This window comes from Mus pahari, chromosome 12 (assembly GCF_900095145.1).
Source record: "Mus pahari chromosome 12, PAHARI_EIJ_v1.1, whole genome shotgun sequence".
NCBI classification, from domain to species: Eukaryota; Metazoa; Chordata; class Mammalia; order Rodentia; family Muridae; genus Mus; species Mus pahari.
Genome location: NC_034601.1, coordinates 7,512,063 through 7,533,082, shown reverse-complemented (window position 1 = coordinate 7,533,082; position 21,020 = coordinate 7,512,063). Strand labels below are relative to the sequence as shown.

At 47.6% G+C, this 21,020-nt stretch overlaps 1 protein-coding gene across 3 annotated transcripts in view; it reads right to left on the bottom strand.

Annotated features, from left to right (window-relative positions):
• The window catches only part of Snx29 (sorting nexin 29), a 416,575-nt gene that overhangs the window by 283,752 nt on the left and 111,803 nt on the right, over positions 1 to 21,020 (bottom strand). For all 3 annotated transcript variants that reach the window (XM_029544359.1, XM_021209353.2, XM_021209354.2), the window contains 2 exons: positions 18,812 to 18,875; positions 16,358 to 16,486 (listed from right to left, as the gene is read on the bottom strand). In XM_029544359.1, coding sequence (XP_029400219.1) covers positions 16,358 to 16,486; positions 18,812 to 18,875 — 193 coding nt within the window. The remainder of the gene's footprint in view (positions 1 to 16,357; positions 16,487 to 18,811; positions 18,876 to 21,020) is intronic.

The window sequence follows — 21,020 nt, the reverse complement described above, 5'->3', positions numbered from 1 at the left end:
GAGAGGAGAGGAGAGGAGAGGAGAAGAGAAGAGAAGAGAAGAGAAGAGAAGAGAAGAGAAGAGAAGAGAAGAGAAGAGAAGAGAAGAGAAGAGAAGCCAAATAGCTAGGTAGCCAAGAAAAGTCATCTTGGCCTGGGTCACGCTCCTCTGGAAGCCCATTAGCATCGGGGGAACCTTCTGCCCTGCCGCATCCTCAATCCAACCTTTCCATCACATCTCATATGTGGCAGGTAATTCCTCCTGTAGATAAAGGAATCAAGATAAATTAGCCTCAATTTACACAAATTAACCCAAATCACAGGCTGAGGCCCAGCCAGTGACCCAGGAATAGCCACTTCTTCACAGCCTGGGGCCTCCTGACACTGTGACCTTAGCAATTACAAAGGAATGACTATGGCAAAAGATGTGCTAATCAGCCCCCATTTTGGCCATAACACCATGCCACAGGGGCTGTGCATCTAATGTTGCAGCACTGACTCCTGTGCTAAGACCTGACACTTCATGCCCTAGGTAGAAAAGGTCCGAGGCTCCTATGGATATACGCTGGCACCAGCGCAGACCTGGGCAAGAGCTGGCTCCTTATTTCCTGCCCTGTACAACTACCTCATTCACATCTTGATCACAGGCATCTAACACAGACAACAGATCTTTTGGGAAGACAGAGCCTAATTCAAGAGCCACACAACCCAAATCAGGATTAAGCTGTTGGTTCTACCCCTATCCTCTGGAATGCTTCAATGCTGTTTAAAGTTAGGACTCTCCAGTGGGAGTCACTCACCCTCCCGCCCCACCTCCATGTCCACCCTTAGACTATCTTCCTTCCATTCAGGACAAGGAATGTATAGAGGGAGATCTGTGCTCAGATCAGATGAGAACACTGTTATACCTCCTTGAAGGCATTTACTATTCCCATTGTCCACAAACCCAGATTCCACCACAGTTTAGATATGAAAGTCCCCATAAAACTCATTGCTGAAGGCTTCATTCCTGGTGTGTGTCTGGGGCTTTTCTGAAGTGAGCAGAGCATGAAGGCTCTGCCCTGCTCAGTCACTGACTGATTCTCATATAGAGTTGTAATCTGATGGCACTCCCGGGTGTGGGGTGGAAACCAGGGGACAAGGGCTAGGTAGAGAAGCCAGGCTACTGGGGACATGGCCCTAAAGATTATACCTTGTGCCCAGCCTTCTGCTGTCTCTTACCCATGCTTTCAGACACCCATCTTAGATCCAAAGCAATGGGGCCATCCCCACTGACAAAGCTGAAACCAGGAGCCAAGGAAGATTTCCCTTCTTCCTTTTCTCCAGTGTCTGTCACAGCTGACTAACACACACCCAACCCTTCACTAAGACCTGTGGAACTGTCCCCATGCCCCTTTCCTTAGTCCCCAGATGCACCCTAGCATTCTGTGCTACAGTCATAGAAGCTACCTCTGGCTTCAGCATGGCCTCTTCTTTTGTGCCTCTATCTTCCTCACAGGCTGTCCTTATTGGTCTGGAATGCTCCTGTTGGCCTTCTAGAAGAATTTCCTTGCACCTAGAAACCATCCTTGAGTGTAGGTAGCAGTGAAGACTGTGGATGTCACATTACCTGTTTACCAACTTCACCTCAAGCACCAGCCTCCTGGCCTTCGGTGTGTCATCTCACTTCTGACCATGGGTGACGCTCCTTCTAACTGCTGTACCTATTTTGTAAATTTAAGCATCAAGGATGGGCATGGTGCTACACACTTGTAATCCCAGCACTTGGGAGGCTGAAGCCACAAGATCACACATTCCCCTAGAGTATACAGCAAGACCCTGTTTTGGCACATAAACAGAGGCAAGCTCACTTGTCCAAGGCCACAAAGTGAACAAACATTTAAGGCAATGCTGACTGTGAAGCCCTGACAGCCATTGTGGTGACAATCTTACAGCTGACTATGAAGCCCTCACCTCATAGCCATTGTGGTGACAATCTTACAGCTGACTATGAAGCCCTGACAGCCATTGTGGTGACAACCTTACAGCTGACTGTGAAGCCCTCACAGTCATTGTGATGACAATCTTCCACACAGAACGCACAAGCACTGTTCCCAGACTACATCATAGCCAAGACCCTAATAAGTGAACTTTGGCGTGAGAGGTCACTATGTGCCCTGCAGAGAGTGCAGATCACTGTCCACCAAAGTCCCCTTCTCATTTAGACTGGCATTTCCTACTCATAAACCAGTAACCCCATCAGCCAGTCTCAGGACTCTGAGAAGGGAAGACCTGCAGAATTGCTACCTCCTCAAAAAAGACGACATGGGTCAATGAAATGGATCACCAGGCGCGTGCAACCATGACTGCTATCCAGAACCACATGGTGGAAGGAGAGAACTGACTTCAGGAAGATGGTCTCTGACCTCCACATGTTTTCTTACACATACACACACACACACACACACACGCACACGCACACGCACACGCACACGCACACACACGCACACGCACACACACACACACACACACACACGCACACGCACACGCACGCGCACACGCACGCACATACATGCATGCGCATACACAAGTGTGTATATACACTCCTGCATGCATACACAATACTTTTAAAATTTAACACAAAGAACTTGATGCTAGAGAGATGGGTCAGTGGTTAAGACCACTGGCTGCCCTTGCTATAGGACTCAGCTTTGGTTCCCAAATCCACACGGTGATTTCCAACTATCTGTAGCTCCAGTTCCAGAGCATCTGATGCCCTCTTCTGCCTTACTGGGCACCAGGCACTCACATGGTGCACATATTTACTTTTATTTTCTGTATAACATTCAGGCAAATATACAGAAAATAAAAGTAAATATTTTTTAAGAGGAGGAGGAAGAGGAGGGAGAGGAGGAAGGGAAAGGAAGAGGAGGAAAAGGAGGATGAGAAGGAGGAGAAGGAGAAGGGGAAGAAGAAGACGAAGACAAAGAAGGAAGGAGGGGGGAGGAGGAGGAGGAAGAAGAAACACTTTTTTTGCTGTGTTGAGATTTGAACCCAGAGCCTCATTCATGTTCAGCACCTTTCACTGAGCTAAACTGCCAGCTCTGAGACACATTTCCCACCTCTAATTCTATCTTCCTTTGGCCTGAAGACAGATGCAATATCAGGGAATCCAGCGGCTATCCTAGACTGTGAAATGACCTGAAACTTAAGCCAGAAACAGCAGAACAACACACAAGGGACACATATTCAGATGTTAACTCATTCAACAAACCCCTCCTGCATCCCAGTGCCTGTGAGGCATCCTGCCTGGAGTAGACTCATCAATAACCAAGTGAGACAAAGCCCCTGACCAGGTTAGGGTGTGAACACAAGGGTAGAAGCGGACACGATGAAAGGTGCCACACAAAACAAAAAGAGCAGCATAAAATCGAGGGGAGAAGGCACTGCTCTGTGGAGTCTGAGAGACAGAGACAGTGAGGAAGACCACGCTACAGCAGAGTCCCTCCCAGACAACCTCGTGAGAGCGTCCCAGTGCCCAGTGCATGCGGAAGAATTCCTTGTTCCCTCTCTGAAGGAACCCAGGAGGCTGGGCTCCGTGGCAAAGCGTCTCTACACTGCAGACTACTGCCTCCCACAAGGAGCAAGCACTCTTCACTGTCCTTGGTTTTCTGAGACAGAGTCTCATCTATAGCCCAGGCTGGCCTCGAATTCAGAATCCTCCTACCTCAGTCTCCTAAGCAGTGGGATTACAGACATTCACCACATCCCCAGCCCTGTGAGAGGTTTTTGTTTTTTTTTTAATTACACTGATTATTTTATATGTAGTGTGTGTGTAGGTGTGTGTGTGTGTATGAGAGAGAGAGAGAGAGAGAGAGAGAGAGAGAGAGAGAGAGAGAGATGCATGCCTGTTCCATAGAGCACATGTGAAGGTCTTTTAAGAACTAGATTGCTATGGTCCATTTGTAATATGAGGTGAACTTAAAGTTCATAAATTACAGACATCAGGAAGTGCTGGACCCCTCTCTCCCAGCTGATGCAGCCACAGTTCTCTGGGAACTAGAAAGTTACAGAGCCCACAGGAGAGAAGAGGGCATCTCAAGCCCCAAGTTACTCCTTAGCATTTCCTCAGCAGGTCATCAGGCTTAGCCATGAGCATGTTTACCTGCTGAACCATCTAGACACACACACACACACACACACACACACACACACACACACACACACACACACCCTGTCATTCCCAGGTGGCTCACTGGGACTTTTAAAGCCCAGGCAATTTTCTGGGCCCTCCAAGTTGATTTTGGCCTTGGAGCTGAACATTCAGTGAGGTCAAGTTTGAATCTTCTATAGAAAAGGCATCTGAGGGAAGGTCCATCTGCATCAATGAGAGCAGGCTGCACCCTCTCAGGGCTGCTAGCGTAGAAACAAGTCCAGTACATCTGAGCCTCCGCTCCACTTCATGCAAACCCGTGAATACAAACTTAGCAGCACACAAAGTCTGCAAAATTCCCGAGCACTAGACCTGACAGTCGTCTCTCTTTAAACCACATGGCTGCTGTGGCCAAAAATATCTCCCCTCCGCCAAGCTTCCTGTTGCTCACTCTGACTCCAAAATAACAAGAAGTGGCTTGGCAGTGATGTCATACTGCCACTGTCACTGCCTGCAGGGCACTCACATGCTGACTATATTTAAGACCCAGGCTTCATGTCAGTGACACAGAAATTGCCACCTTGTGAGCCAAACTGTACTGGAAAGATTGGGAAAATGACTTTCTGTGAATAAGCAGATTGCACGTGTCACCTTCTCTCTGGGCAGAGGAAGAGCCCAGTGGACAACAGCAAAAACCTCCAGCTCCGCGTTCTCACTGTTTCTGGGACATCTCTCCCAATGGGTCACCTTTTCAGGGCTCTCGGTTATCCCTCCACACTGCTCTGTGAGTTTACTTCTGTCCTCTAGATCTTCCCTATGTCCCATTAGGAAAGGCATCCCAGTGAAACACTAATGAACAGTGCCCAAGCTTCCCTCCCCCCGGGCACACCACGCATAACCTGTTAATGAGGGCTGACTCCTATCTCCCGGTTCCAGTGAGTTTATCTCTTAAAGAGACATTTCAGATACAACTCTCCCACTCCTCCTGGAACAGCTGTAGGCTTCTCATATCTTGGTGAACTGCCTAGACCGCGGTACAGTTTTTATGGGGAACATCTACCTGTACTGGGTACTAACAGGTCTGATGGTCACATACATAATGTGAGCACATGCTTCCAAAGGCAGACACTCACACAGATACAACTTCCTGCTCATTCCCCAGAATTCCAGTTCCTCAACAAAACCTGAGTCTATGAAAACAGTTTAGAATCAGCAAACAAACAAACATCGCATGGCTTTCTCCACTGCCTGAGATTGCTTGGGCAATGCCTAAGGCCCTCCGCCCTCCTCCCGCCACACTGTTCCACATTTCCCACAGAGACCTGTCTGGAAAGCCCACACTGACCCTCACCACTGAGCATCACTGCCTCTTTTGTTTGAGAAGAAACTTGCACATTCTCAGGTCAAGAGGTGATGTTCAAGTATTTGGCCTCTCCACCTTCCTTCCTCAGAGGGGATCTCACCAAACTCCACCTTCTAAGACACAAGAGCAGGAGTGAAGCAGAGGGGAACCAGGCAGAACCAGCACAGGCCGGAGTATGTCCTACTTAGTGCACTAAGAAAGGTACATAGCTTGTTCCACTACAACCATAAGCCTTGCCTATAGCATCCCACTCCTGAGATTACACACAGAAAAGAACCAGAGGGACAGAGAACAGTGACACAAGGATCTTAGCTACAGCAGTCACCTATTGTCTCGTGGAAGTGGATGCAGACTCAGCATCACATGGCTGGAAACTACTGTAAACACTGTGACATGCCACACAGCTTTAGCAATCACAGTGAACTAGGCCCACTCACAGCCTGCTCTGAGAGTGTGGCTACAGTAAAACTCTATTGCAAAGAGATTGTATTAATTTGCTTTGCACGGCTGCAACACAGTGCTGAGGTGACACAGTGCTAAGGTGACACAGCAAGTGCTTTCAACCATTCAACTTGCTTTTTGGTTTTGTTGTTTTCAGACGGGATCTTGCTACCTAGCCCAGGTTTGATCAAACTTACTATATAGCCCAGGCTAGCCTAGAATTTGCAATCTTCCTGCCTGAGCCTTCTGGTGCTAGGATTACAGATGTGCATTGCCTCGTTAAGAAATCATATCTTAGGGGCTGGTGAGATGGCTTAGTGGGTAAGAGCACTGACTGCTCTTCTGAAGGTCCAGAGTTCAAATCCCAGCAACCACATGGTGGCTCACAACCACCGGTAATGAGATCTGACGCCTCTTCTGATATGTCTGAAGTCAGCTACAGTATATTTAAGTATAAAAATAAATAAATCTTTGGGTCAGAGCTAGCAGGGACTGAGCGAGTGGGGCCAACCGGAGCGAGCAGAGGTTCTAAAAATTCAATTCCCAACAACCACATAAAGGCTCATAACCATCTGTACAGCTACAGTATACTCACATACATTAAATAAATAAATAAATAAATAAATAAATAAATAAATAAATAAATAAAACTTTTTTAAAAGGGGGGGAATTATATCTTAAAGCAAGTCAACAGTTCAGGGGTAGCTTCCTGCTACAAGTGTCAGGAGAGATGGAACTGGAAGGGAGTCTCTCCAAAGCTCCCTTAACCTCTTCAGGGGCAGCTCAGTGAGGCAGGGACCTCCCAGCAGGCCCCTCCGAGGCTCCGCATCCTCTCCCAACACTATCATACTGATGATCCCATTTCCTATGTATGACCCCTCCAGGGAAAACTCCATCCAAACTGTAGCACAAATCATGAGCCTTCAGAAATGCTCAGACCGTCTACCATGGCAATTGTACTCTAGGAATCAAGTTGCACTTAATAAAGGAATGGCTTTAGGAAAACCAGTATGCTTGTGATACACTCTAAGAACTCAGGAATAAGGGTGTGTCCAGACATAGTACCCCCTGTGCACAGTGACTGGTGCTGATTCTGAGAAATAAGGTTGACTTCCTTCAAAGCTGCTATGCACTATTGGATCAGATTATGTAAAGTGAGTTTGAACCTAAAGGCATAAATGCCTCATCAACAATAATCTGTGTGCATGTGTGTGAAAACACGTGTGCCATGGCGCATGTATAGAGGTCAGAGGACACCATGTGGGAGTTCCCTCTCAACCACCACCACGTGAGATCCAGGGATTACACTCAGGTCACCAGGCTCAACAAGGAGCTCCTTCACCTGAGCCATCTTGCCAGTCCCCTCCATATAAAAACTAAAGCACCAGCAGAGACTGTACCCAAGTGGGTGTCGTTAGGAACCCTTCTGTCCTCACACGTAAGGACTATCAGTCACACTTGCCTTCATTTGCTGGGGCAAGGGCTACTTAAACATGATCTGAAATCTGCATAGAAACAGAAGAAAATATAAAACACATGACACATAAATTGCAACACACAACTACGGGTGTAAAAACTAAGCTTGGAAAATAGACCCAATGAACTAAGAATGCAGACAGCGGTTGCATTGCATCATCGGATTTGGGACTCCTCCCATTTGGGATTGGTCCACAGCTTTTACAATGGCAGGGTAATCTTTGAAAACACAGAAATAAAAACTACCTCAAGAAGTGTCAACTAGCCAGAGATTACAGACTTCTGTTCTAGCTGGGTCTGGCAGCACACACCTGCCATCACAGCACTGGGGAAGCTAAGGCAGGAGAATCTGAACCAAAGACCCGACGAGGCCATATAGTAAGGACCTCAGAAAACACATGTGCACTTTTAACCTGTGAGCAGACAATCCGTGCTGATGGAGCAAAGCATGAGCTGGCCTAGGCTCAAGTTCACATTCAGATCGGTAAGCAAACAAAAAGCCATCCCTCGAGTTGTTTACAGCTTACTTAAAAATAAACTCTTACAAAAAAAAAAAAAAGGAAACTCTTACGCAAAAATAAAAAATGCCAACACTTCCAAAAGAAACTAACAAATTGACTCTCCATTTGGTTCTGAAATAAAAATATCAAGAACCTTCACCTTCCTGGAATGGGGACCAGTGAATGTCCCCTGGAGGTCACCAGCACCCTCAGCATCCCCTGAGAACCTCAGAAGTGCCCACCATCAGCTCAGCCTGCTGCAGCAGAATGGGACACTTCCATCACCGGGCACCTGGCAGGACATTAACATCTGGGCACCAGATCTGTGCAGTCTGGGTCTCGCCTCTAGAAAGCCTAACTTAATTAGTCTGGAAGGTGGCCTGGACCTAATAGTTCTGTAAGCTTCCCCTGGGGACTGAAATGTGCAGCCAGCGCTAAGCAGCATGGTTAGCGCTTTAACCCAGAGAATTCTTTATTAGAACGGTAGTTATGTCTGAGCAACACCAAGCCAGATGTGGCTGTAGCCTTGAGGTGCCAGCTCTGGCTAAGAACACCTGCAGGGGCCTCTGGCTGGCACATATCAGCATTGCTCTTGCAAAAAAATCTACAAGAGTGAGACTGTCTTACCCTGGCTTTCCAGAGGAGCAGCATTAGGCACAAAGTGGCCATCTGCCATCCCACATCCACCAGGAACAGAGGCTCCTATGGTGCCTGAGGCGCCTCCCTCTACCCCAGCCTCAGACAGAACTGACAAAGGTAGCACACACTTGTAATCCTAATACTTTCAAGGCTGAGGCAATGGGACTCTGAGTTCAAGGCCTAGGCTATACACTAAGTTCAAGAACATCAAGAACAACCTGGGCTATCTACCAAGCTTCTGCCAAAACAAAAACAAACAAACAAACAAAAAAACCAAAAAACAAAAACCCAAACAAACCCAAAAACTAAAGTAAACTGAGGCAAAACTAATCCCACCCCTGCCCCACATCATGCCACACTTACACCTGAGCATGGCTGGAGCACAGAAACACTCAGCCAAATGTTTTAACATCTGTGTCTGTACACCCAATCCCACCCCACCCACCCCTCTTCAATTTAGCACCTAGGCTCACTCAGCCAAGTTCTGTCTATTTCTAACCAATAGAGCTCACCACAAAACAGCTGCTCTTTGAAGAATCAACAAATGAACAAGGTAAACCACAGGGCCTGGAAGAACTCCGGCAGCATCAGACTGCAGGTGAGCAGTTTCCACTGAGACAGATCTTCCCCTCCCCTGATGCTTGGGCCTAACGCACAAGTCCTGACTTATACGTGGATTTATACGTGGATTTCCCTGCTCTCAGCTGCAAGTTAGGGGCCCGGGGCTGCTGCTGAGCATGGAGCAAAGGCAGGACTCTCAGCCCATCACACCAAACAAGTGAAATGAAGATCATCAAAGTGAGGCCAACAAGTGAGTCCTTGTTATACCCTCCAAGCATCACGTATCCTCCACGGGTCTTGCCTCAGCACATGCATTGGTCTCAAAAATCACTCTGCCAATGAGTCTGCAGATCCAGCAAGAAACCGCAGCACACACCAGAAGTTTTTTTGGTGCATTTCTCTCTATGGAGTCCTAACAGATGGAGCTCAACTACACAATGTAAGGCAGACCAGTACACGCATGTTGTTAGCGAAGAATCTTTCATCATGTGTCCTTTAACATGATTACTTTAGCAGAACATCCTTTCTCCTGTGTCTGCTTCAGCTAAAATTTCCTTCATGAATCTGCCTTAGCCTTTCACCTGTGTCCACTTCAATGCAACATTCCTTTATGTGTTTGCCTTAGCAACACAAGTGACTTTCCAAAGAACCCTTAAGTTCCACTTCACCTGGCTGCCCTGGAACTTGATCTGTAGACCAGGCTGGCCTCAAACTCTGATCCACCTGCCTCTGCCTCCTGAATGCCAGGATTGAAGGCGTGTGCCACTATACCTGGCTTTAAAAATATGTATCTTTTGATAGATATATGCCAGAGCCAAAAGAAGGAGAGGATGAGCCCACTGGACTAAGTGCTTGACAGATACATGTCAAGACAGACTATCCCCTATGTCCTTGTCCCAGAGAGCAGAGTCTGTAGCTCTCTGATGACCAACAGAAAAAGGCAGAGCTTGAGCCTTCACAGACAAGATGAGATTTAGAGCTTTTATTGAAAGCCAAAAATCTCACCAGACAGAGATGCCAGACAGGATCTGAGCAGGGCCCTGATGTCCCTGTTTTGTCTTTCCTGTATAGGCCTACACCCTATAAGTTGTGCCATGAGGACCTCGATCTCACACATAGACATCATTGTGGAAGATCTCACTGGCTACCAGCCCAGCAGGAACAATAAACAAGAGGGTACACAATGACCAAGCAGGGCTGGAACACCCAAGGAAGCTGACCTCCAAATGGAGGTCAGTGTCAAAGGCTTCAAGATGCTTTGGACAAAGAAAGGACTCCAACACCCCAGTCAGCCCCAGAATCTAGATCTATCAAAAGCCAAGGCACCAACCAGAATGCTTGTCCATACCCTTGGGCTAACTGTCAAGAGGATGACAGATGTACTTAAGCCCAGAAAAACCACAATCCACTGTTTGCCCCTAACATACAAACATGAACCCTTAGTTAGAACATGGTAAAAATGAGAGAAAGCCAACAACAATCTGGATAAAGCAACAAAGAACGGCAGGTGAAAAGTGGCTGAGAAAGGCTGGATTCAGCAGCTCAGGTGCCGTCCTCAGGAAGTGCTGTGCCCCTCTCCTTCTACTGTACATTGATGCGCTGGGTTAGAATCTTTCCTCAAAGGAACAAAGATCCACCAACACCCAGGTTCCCTCCTGTCCAGTCAGGAATGCTGAACCTTGCTCTCAGCACATCAGCCACACACATTAGCTAGACTTCATCATGGTGGCCAAGGAATGAAGCAGCGGAGTGACACTACCAATGGATAGCCAGAAAGGAGGAAGAGCCACTGGTGGAGTGTGAGGGTCTGACCGGCTGGGTCATGGATGCTGAGGGAGCTGATTGAATCTCAATTCTGGGTGTTTGAGGTGTTTCCTGGAGAGTCAGCATCTGAATTAATGGACCAGGCTGGGACCTTATCAGGTCAACCAGGTGCCATCTTTGCACCGAGGACTCCAAACAAAACAAGAGAACCAGGGAAGGTCAAGGTTCTCTCCGTCTGACTTCTGGAGCCAGGGTGGTCCTCTCCCACCCTGGGGCTCCTAAGCTGTCAACCTGAGGCCAGGCCTTCAGGCCACATCACTGCATTTCCCAGGCTCCCACTTGCAGACAAGGTTAGGTAAACTCCCTGGCGCCCAAGTCATATGAAATCAATACCTCAGGACCTCAGAAAACCATGTGGTTTTCTGGAAAGGTACAGACATCCTATTGGCCAGGCTTCTCTCAAGGTCCCTGCAGCGTCAGGAGGAAGCTGAAACCTGGAGATGGTGGTAGGCAGCCTTTGAAATGGTTCCCACTGACCCTGATCCTGGTGGTCATCCCTAGTGTCATGGCTTCCCACACTGCCAGGCTATTCTGTGTATCCACTGAACACACCGTGCTCTCCAAGATGACAGAAACATTGAGACCTCCACCTGGAGCATGTTCTTTATCTATGGGAGCCACACTGAACAGCCTACAGAAGCCTTCAGATTAAGGACCCTAGGTCTCTTATTGACAGACAGACAGATGGAAGACACTGGCCCCTACTCTGAGTCAAGCCTTTGAGTATACCAACTCTGGCCAGCAACTCAACTTCTACCTCCTAAAAGACCCCCCATCCATTCTCAGACACCTCACTCCCAGAAATCATGGAAAATTCTAAACACTTGCTATTTCAGGAGACCAAATTAGGAGATGATTTGTCACACAAGAGTCAGGTAGCATGATGAACAGAGACAGAAAATGGTTCCAGAGTGACCCAATGACTTTGACCCTGTCTCTCTAAGTTCCTGTGTGAGAGACTCAATCCCTGATGCAGCAGCAGTGCTGAGAGGTGGCCATTAGGACCTGGTCAGGGGCTGGCAAGAGGGCACAGCGGCTATTTACGGCTTTTCCAAAAGACTCAAATTTAGGTCCCAGTACCCATGGGGAGGAAAGGAACTCAGGTTCTAGGGATCCAATGCCTTCTTCTGACCTCCACAGACACTAGAAATACACTTGGTGCACAGACATACACAAAAGCAAAATATTCAGACACAGCCCAGAAACATAGAATGCCCAAGATACAATTTGCAAAACACATGAAACTCAAGAAGAAGGAAGACCAAAGTGTGGATACTTCGTCCCTCCTTAGAATGGGGAACAAAATACCCATGAAAGGAGTTACAGAAACAAAGTTTGGAGCTGAGATGGAAGGAAAGACCATCCAGAGACTGCACCACCATGGGATCCATCCCATAATCAGCCACCAAACACAGACACTATTGCATATGGCAGCAAGATTTTACTGACATGACCCTGATATAGCTGTCTCTTGTGAGGCTATGCCAGTGCCTTGCAAATACAGAGGTAGATGCTCACAGTCAGCTATTGAATGGAACACAGGGCCCCCAATGGAGGAGGTAGAGAAAGTACCCAAGGAGCTGAAGGGGTCTGTAACCCTATAGGAGGAACAGCAATATGAACTAACCAGTACCCCCTGAGCTCGTGTCTCTAGCTGCATATGTAGCAGAAGATGGCCTAGTCAGCCACCATTGAGAGGAGAGGCCCTTGGTCTTGAAAAGATTCTATGCCCCAGTACAGGGGAATGTCAGGGCCAGGAAGCAGGAGTGGGTGGGTTGGGAAGCANGGCAGGGGGAGGGTATGGGGAACTTTTGGGATAGCATTTGAAATGTAAATGAAGAAAATACCTAATAAAAAATTTAAAAAATACAAATATTCATAAGAACATATACAAAAAAAATACATAATTTTTAAAAGAATTGATCAGGTTACAAAGGCTCCGTCCTCATCCACAGTTTAGTACTAAACATGTCTGTTACAAGAGCAGCTCCTCAGCCTCTTTCCTCCCACTCTCCGTGATGTGATGGCTTCCATTGCATTCTGACATGCCAGAAGGCCCCTGAAGGTACAGCCCCTCCCTCAACCCCAGGCTTCCCAGCTTCTAGAACTATGAGGCAGTTATTTCTGTGGTGTTCTGCAAGACCAGAGACTAAAACACTTCCTTCAAAGGGACTTCTCATGTAAATGTAGTCTTCCCTTCTCTAACATCTGTCTCCCAGCTGGAAGTAAGTCAATGAATTATTTAGAGATGTGACTTACACAGCCCAACTGCACCTGATTATAGTGCTGCCCATCAGGAGTGAGTGGCAGCCGGGCCCAAGAAAGCTCTGCACAAGTTACACGCCCTTGGTCTTTGTTGAACCATAGCAGAAGCTGAAAGTCATTCATTTTGAGCAAAAGGAATAAGCACATGCTAAATCTGCTCAGTGTGTTTGTTTCACCACCATGCACCCAAGGCTGGTAAAACACGTGCACATATGCATGAACTCTTATTGAGTACTTAGAACAGACTGTGCTCTTCTGAGCCTGATATAGCCTAGCTTTTCATCCTTTTGTTGCTATTAGAATGTACCTTTGATTAGACAAGATTTTAGTAACCCAATTAATAAAAAGTGATGGTAGCTAGCATGTATTATCTTCATACAAAGTATATTTACTGATGCAAAAATGGTCTCTCATGGTCTCTTTTTATCCGTGTGATAATTCATTCAAGTTTTCTTTTTCCCATTTTACAAATAAAGAAATTTGAAGAGGTTAGGAACTCACCTAAGGTCACCTAACTAACACGCTGGCCCCTAAGTCCAATGCCAGAAACTGTACCCTAAACCACTAAGCCACCTGTGGTATAGATCTTGCCACCTTAGCTCAAGAGTGGGGTCAGGGGTTAGAAGAGGGGGCCCAGCACATACATATCATAGGCTGAGCCTCACTCCAGTCACCCCAGGGTGACTGTAGCACACAGCCCTTCTAGCCACCAAGCAACAAGTGCCTGAGCAGACCCACTCGCCCGCCACTGTGGCCAGCTGCTCAGGAAGGTTTCTCCCACTTTCTCTTTTTTCTGTTTTACAGATGTCCTTCCACCTGCAAACTGCCAACTTCCAAGTGCCTTAAACAGTTCTTGCATAACTGGGAAGGCTTCACATTATAAAACCTCGGTCTTTCTATCCCATGTGTAGGATAAATTTTTCTCTGGGATTTCCACAGCTAAAAGGGCACTCAATATAAAACACGCACAGCAGCTTGTCAGTTGTCTCAAGACTCCAACAGCCTTCCTCCTCTGTCCACATCAGTGGGTAGGACCATCCTCTTCCACACAGGTGAGGAGGCACGTGTAGGCAGAAGCTGAGCAAGTCACCCAGAAACACAATTTCCAGGAATGGAGCCAGGGCTTGAGGCTAAGCTGACTCCTAACACCAGCCGACACAATGAAGGGGCCATAATAGCCCTACCCTGTTACGGATGCTCAAAGCCAGTGTCTCTGAAGACTTGAATCAGAGTATACACCACAGAGCTCCAGTGAGGTGGAGTGAGACGGAAGAGCAGTGAGGAAATGCGCAATAGGAGCTACTCTACTTCTGACCACCTCTGACCTGGCTCTGATGTCCCAGAGCAGGGCTTCTCAGCCTTCCTACTGCTGTGACCCTTCGCTACAATTCCTCGTGATGTGGTGACCCCCACACACACACACACAGACACAACATTAAATTATTTTTGTTGCTACTTCATAACTGTAATTTTACCACTACTATGAATCATAATGTAAAAAGCTGTGTTTTCTGATGGTCTTAGTTGACCTCTGTGAAAGGGCAGTTAGAACGTCCCACCAGAGGGGTCATGGCCCAAAGGTTGAGAACCACTTCCTGGAGAGACCATGTTAGGATGCAAAAAGGAGAAGCTCAAAAAATGGAACGTAGAAAGGAGGTCACAGGACTGTGCTGAATTACAGGTACATGAAAAGCACTAACGCCACATCACATCACCAAACACAGACTCTGGACATACTCCAAAGAACCACAAAGGTTAGTGTTTTAGTGTAAAATGTCCCCGACAGGATCATGTGTTTAGTACTGGGTCCCCAGGTGTGGGAGGCGTGGGGAGGTTATAGAACCTTTAGAATACAGTCTAAGAAAAAGAAGTGGGTCTTGAAGATGGTACCTACTTCTGGTACCAATGTGAGCCCTCTGCTTTCTGTCTGCTGCAGCGATGTCAGCAGTCACATTGCCACTTCCTATCTGCTGTGGTGATGTCCTTCCCTAAGTGGCATCTGTCAGATGTTTTGTCACAGTAGTGAGACATGTCACTAACACAGCCGAGAAGCTGCTCTCATCACCGAAAGTGGGGAAAACTGGAAACAGTCCAAATGCTAAATTGACCAATTAGTGTGGTCAATTTAATATGCTACATTAATTCAATGAAATACCACATCCAGGTCTACATAAACAGCTAACCTCAAACTGTCTTACAGTAAGAGGTGGCAGGGGAGGCAAGATGAGGAACGATGGGGAGTCAGTCGAACCTGCAGAGGATATGCATGTCCACAGAAGAATGCACTCAGGAAAAAGAACTGTGCTCTCATAGGAGGTGGGAATTTTAATTCATCATGTTTTTTCTAATAAGATATAAATGACATCACAGAAAAAATAATTAGTGCCTCTTAAAATAAGCTTAGTAATATTTATAATTATAGAAAAGCTCTTTAAAAATGACCCACCAGCCTAATTTTTCTCCTGTAATATTATAAGACCCAAAACCTTGCTCCTGCAAGAACAGCTGGGAGCAGCACCATTTACCACAATGCTGTGGGGCCCATACAGCTCAGCACCTGTGAAGGACAGTCTGCACTTTGACCAGCAAGTCCAGAACCACTTCCAGCAAACTCAAGTGGGAACACAGTGGCAGACACTCAGGTTATACAGTGGGAAGTATCTCAGAAGACAAAACCTCCTTACTGTCCACTACTAGCAGAGCGGTTAACCCAATCCTAATATAGGCAGGCCAGAACGCACCAGGAGCTACTGGAAAGAAGATGGCAACCCTGGGCACACCCATCCAGAACCTGCCTGGAATGTAGTGTGAGCCCTGCACAGAAGAGAGGGGGGATGCTCATATGGTTAAGACAGCTGGGAGCAAACTGAGTGGCAGGAAAAGGAGTTAATCTCCTTTAATCAGTTAACCTCCCGACTCTTGTACACATGCACGTGTGTCCCTCATTCAAGCAAGTGCATCAGGTGAAAATGCACAACTGTAGCTTCCTTTGGTACTCCCTTTCTGTTTTTCTAGAAGTATGAGTGAGCTGTGGTGGCACGTGCTTGCAATCCCTGCACCTGGAGACCAAGGCAGGAGGATGCCAAGTGTGAGGCCTGCCTGGGCGCCATGCACAGCAAAATGGGACAAAGGTGTGGATCTGGCTCATGTGCTTGCCTCCCCGCCCGGCCCCGTCTACCTGGCCAGCGCCTGGACCTTTGTGGCATGGCGCTCCTGCTGTTCTGTCACCTTCCTCCTCAGGGCATCCACCTCTTGCCGGAGCGCTGCTGAGTGTTCCATCTCACCATCAAGGAGATTCCGCAGTGACCTGCAAAAGAGGGTCCCGCCGTTCAGAGGCTGTGCATCCATCCCACCCAGATCAAGGCTCATCACTGCCCACAGGCTCTGCACCAACTCAGCGCACTTACACCTTAGCTAAGCTGATCTTAGCAGACAGCAAACAAAAGCCAAGAGCCTGAGCCCTGGGCAGGCTCCTGTGGTAAGAGTCTGGTCCCTGTTCCTGGGACAGTTGAGGTCGAGGGAAACAAGAAGGTAGCAAATGCCAAGGAGGTGCTCTTAAAGACACCCCAGTCAAAGGTGTAGCATGTTAAACAGAAACTCTGACACACCTCAGATCTTACAGATGAAGGGTTTCCTAACAGGCCAAATGAATACTCTGCAGAAGAGAAGCACAGAACACCTGCTTGGGCTCCATGACAGATGTTTCTTCCTGCTTCCACTGCTGCCCATAGAGTACACCAGGACCTACGGTTCATTGCCTCCACCACAAAAGCCAGTGTGTGTGGAGTGTGTATGGAGTACATACTAGCGCAGCACAGGCTAAGCTAGCATGCATGGTATCCTATGGAGTACATTTTAGCACAGCATTACCTTAGAGTCGTATACTTTTTAGCTTTTTTTATTTTTTATTTTTTATTTATTTTGGTTTCTTCGAGACAGGGTTTCTCTGTGTAGTCCTGGCTGTCCTGGAACTCACTCTGTAGACCAAGTTGGCCTTGAAGTCAGAAATCTGCCTGCCTCTGCCTCCCGAGTGCTGGGATACTTTTTAGCCTTTATAGCATGCCTATTTGCATATACATTTCTACCCCAGAAAGTGACCAGGGTAGCAGTAATAGGAGGGATCCCAAGTTTCTACCCCAAGGGAAATCAGGTCCGGTTCTGCTTCACTGCACCTATGGCTATTTCTAGAAACCCAACTGTGGTGTATTTACAGACCACATGCAGAGGGTGTCTGCTGTGAATATCAGGGTGTATCAGATACACCAAGCCCCACAGTGCCCCGCTGCCTCCTGAAGCATGCCACCCCCTGACAGAAACACCATGGGGGACTCTATCTGGGAAGAAGAAATCAACGTATAGAAGCTGTCATTCTTCCCCAGGGAAGGTGACTCCACGGCTTCCTCTGAGAGAACTGTCCCAGCTAAAAGAATGAACCTCGCAGGAAATGAACCTGGCAGCCAAGAGAAGTCTTCAGCAGGAGTTTGTGTGAGGTGGAAATGGCACTGTCTACACCCCTCTTAATAAGAGCCTCTTCTGTTTTAGAAATGATGCTTCTTTGCCTTTGTATGTCTCCATGAAGAACAACAAGCAGCTTGTCAGATAGACCTGAAATAAGGTCTCAGAGAGAGCTGGAGCTGCTGCTGTCACCAGGAAAGGACGGGGTAACCTGAACACACAGGTGACCCCTCCACCCTCCTCCCTGAGTCAGGCAGCCTACAGGTGCCCACAGGTTTTTGTGAATAATCTGGGACAAGCCTGCCACTGGCCACCCCAGCCTCAGCACAGACTCTGGAGGGGAGAATGATCAACTTCAGACATTCACATGGTGGCAACTGGTAGCATCTGGTATGGATTTCAATAGGGAACGAAGAAAAATTAAGAAAACACTCTGCTTCTTGGAGTGGATCACTGGGTTTTGGCCAAATTAAAAAAAAGCCAAATGTCATGTTGCCCCAAGTAACCGTAATTTGAGTGGAACTGGAACACAGAATATAAATCCTCAGTTAAAGGTCACTTCAAGGATGTTTTATGGGCAGGAAGGTGGACAGAAGTGGTGTGGCATATGTTCTTGAGATGATAAAGCTACTCTAAGACTGACCATGGTAATGGCTGCATATAACTGAGATTATATGAAAAGCCACTGAAGAGTGTGAGTGTGTGTGTGTGTGTGTGTGTGTGTGTGTGAGAGAGAGAGAGAGAGAGAGAGAGAGAGAGAGAGAGAGATCAGTGAGGGCTGTCACTGGAGGCTCCTCCTCCACATCCTTCTGAAGGTAACAACAGTGTTTCTGGTTGTCTATCCCCCTTGCTTATATGCAGGCCACAGCAAGTCTACTGAAATGCTCCATTCAAGAAAAGTACGAAATCTGGTAAGATCCCAGCATCCTTGTCAGGCAACTCAACACTACCTGTAAATCTTGCATCCAGTCCCCTCTTCTGGCCTACACATACAGACATGCACACACGCTCACACACACACACACACACACACACACACACACACACACAGAGGAATTTAAAGCAATGTAAGGTAAGAAGTTGTCGGTCACAGCTATAGCAGCAAGGCACCACTGCCTCCATTCATTCTCTCCACCACTGAGAACAGAAAAAAGTGACAGCTGTGATATCACAGTACCCATTCTCTTCTTCCAATTCATCCTTTCTGTTCATCATGGCCACGATGGCTTGGCGCAGTTCATCTGAAGGAAGAAAGCAAAGGCGACATTTATGAGCAAATGATCCCTGCCAAGCTGTCCCCGAAGCTTGTCCGCAGTACATGCCATGACATATGGCATGTCTAGGTAAATTCCCTGTTCCCTAGAGAGAACTCTTTTACAGCCTCAGAGACCCAATGGGCTCAACTGACACCTTCATCCACCACACAAACAGAAGGGCAATGTGAGATGAGAACTAATGCTATGTTGGGAGGAAGGGTGAATTCCTTGGGAACACACTCAGCTTGCAATTTCTGAGTGCTTTCCCGAGTCTCTGTTTCTGGAAAACATCTGCTGTGAACAGCGATTTATTGCCTCACACAGCTGTTCATCAGCCCAGACAGCAGATCAGGCAGCACTGAACTCCATGCTTGCATAAAGACAGTCCATCATTAGTAAACATCTGGATCTCTACACTGCCTTCTGAGGTTAGCATATGGCTGACATTCAATACACAGTGTACACTGCACAAAAAATGTTTGAGAAAGCCACTCTACTGACACTTTCCACACAGAAAAGCATTCGCAGCTAGGGAATGGCAATACGTCCTACCTCTGTCAAGCTTCTCCACTGGTGCTATGCTCATACTGAAGGCATGACCAGATTCTAGCTGTTTCTAAAGAGCTGGAGATGTCAGCACTGTTTCATCTGTTTCCTTGATTTCCCCTTACAGTGCCGCTAGGAAGCACAGGGCCCACATCTAACAGCAGGACTATGTTGTGACTATGTCCAGGAATATGCACCATGTCCAGAACCAATTACGTGAGGTCACTCAAGGGCTCAGTAGCCAGCTCCGTGGTTTAGGACCTGAGGCACTGATGGTTCTACCAAATGCCCTCAATTTAAAAATGTCTTATAATACAAAAGGTAGCTAGAAAGTGCCTTTCCATAAGAGTTATTCATAAGAATTAGAGATGACAGGGAGAGGGTGAGGCTGAGGAACAAGAGGAAGGATGCTAATCTGTGGCCTAGTCAAGCATCCCTGAGAAACAGAGGAGACTAGGATAACACTAGGGCTGAGCCACTGAACCCCAGTCACACCCTGCCTGGAGACACAATGGCCAGGGCTCTTATGTCCATTCCCTCATCATCAACCAAGAGCATACTAGGGTCACGTAGCTTCCCAAGCAAAGAGCCAGGCTCCCACCTGGTCTGAGGAAGAGGAGGCCTTCCGAGGAAGGCTCCTAATGGGAGGAGCAATGACTATCACAAGCTCACGTGAAGCCAAGTCAGCAAGGTTTCACTTCTCATCTGGCCCTGGTCCCAGCCTCGCTCGAGTATCCTGCCTCTGTGGGGCCTTCCTTCATACAGCAGGGAGCAGCGCCCTTCTCACCAGACAAGAGTGAGACAGGGGTGTCTTGCAGGCAGTGCCTCTCACAGGCTGCAGCAGGAAGCACAGAAGGAACTCAAACTGATGCTAGCACTTAGAATGTTATTCTAATTAATAAATCTATAGAGAAAAAACAAAGCAAGTAATTTCTCCCTATGCCACTGTGACAATGAAGGAAAACAGAATTAATCAGACTCACTGTCCTATCAGCAGAAGCAGGATAAAGCATTCTGGACTCAGTCTTCAGGAAAGCCAGGTTAGTGCTGTGGGCACTGTGGACACAGGCTTGGCTACTCCTCCACCCCAGGACCCCTCTGGATTCTAAATTTTCCTCTAGGCTTTCTTTCCCACTGGAAGGCTTGGCTGAGCCTGAACCACACATGAGCAAAGTGAAGGGATGCTCACAGCCACCGTCTGGGGCTGGAAGGCATGAAGTCTGCTAACTCGAGATCCGGCACTGTCTGCCAGCAGCCCTGTCTACTTCTCTCTTCTCCACAGCAACAGAGCTGGCTGACACTCATGAACTGATTGTGTGGTACCTGAGGAAAGACCAGAGTGCAGTAGATGGTGGGGGCACTCACTTCCAGCACCAGTGTACACAGCACAGACTGGCCTGGAGTAGTTAGGTGAGGTGATGTCACACTGACAAGCCCTTAGTCCCTCCATGCTGCTCTGCTTCTCCCAGAAGGGAAGCTCATCAACAGAAGCACAATCCTGAGCATCTGCGTCCAACCTCCCTCCCCAGCTCAGCCACAGCAACAGTATGTGTGGCTCCTCCCTCCCCAGAACAGCATGTGCAC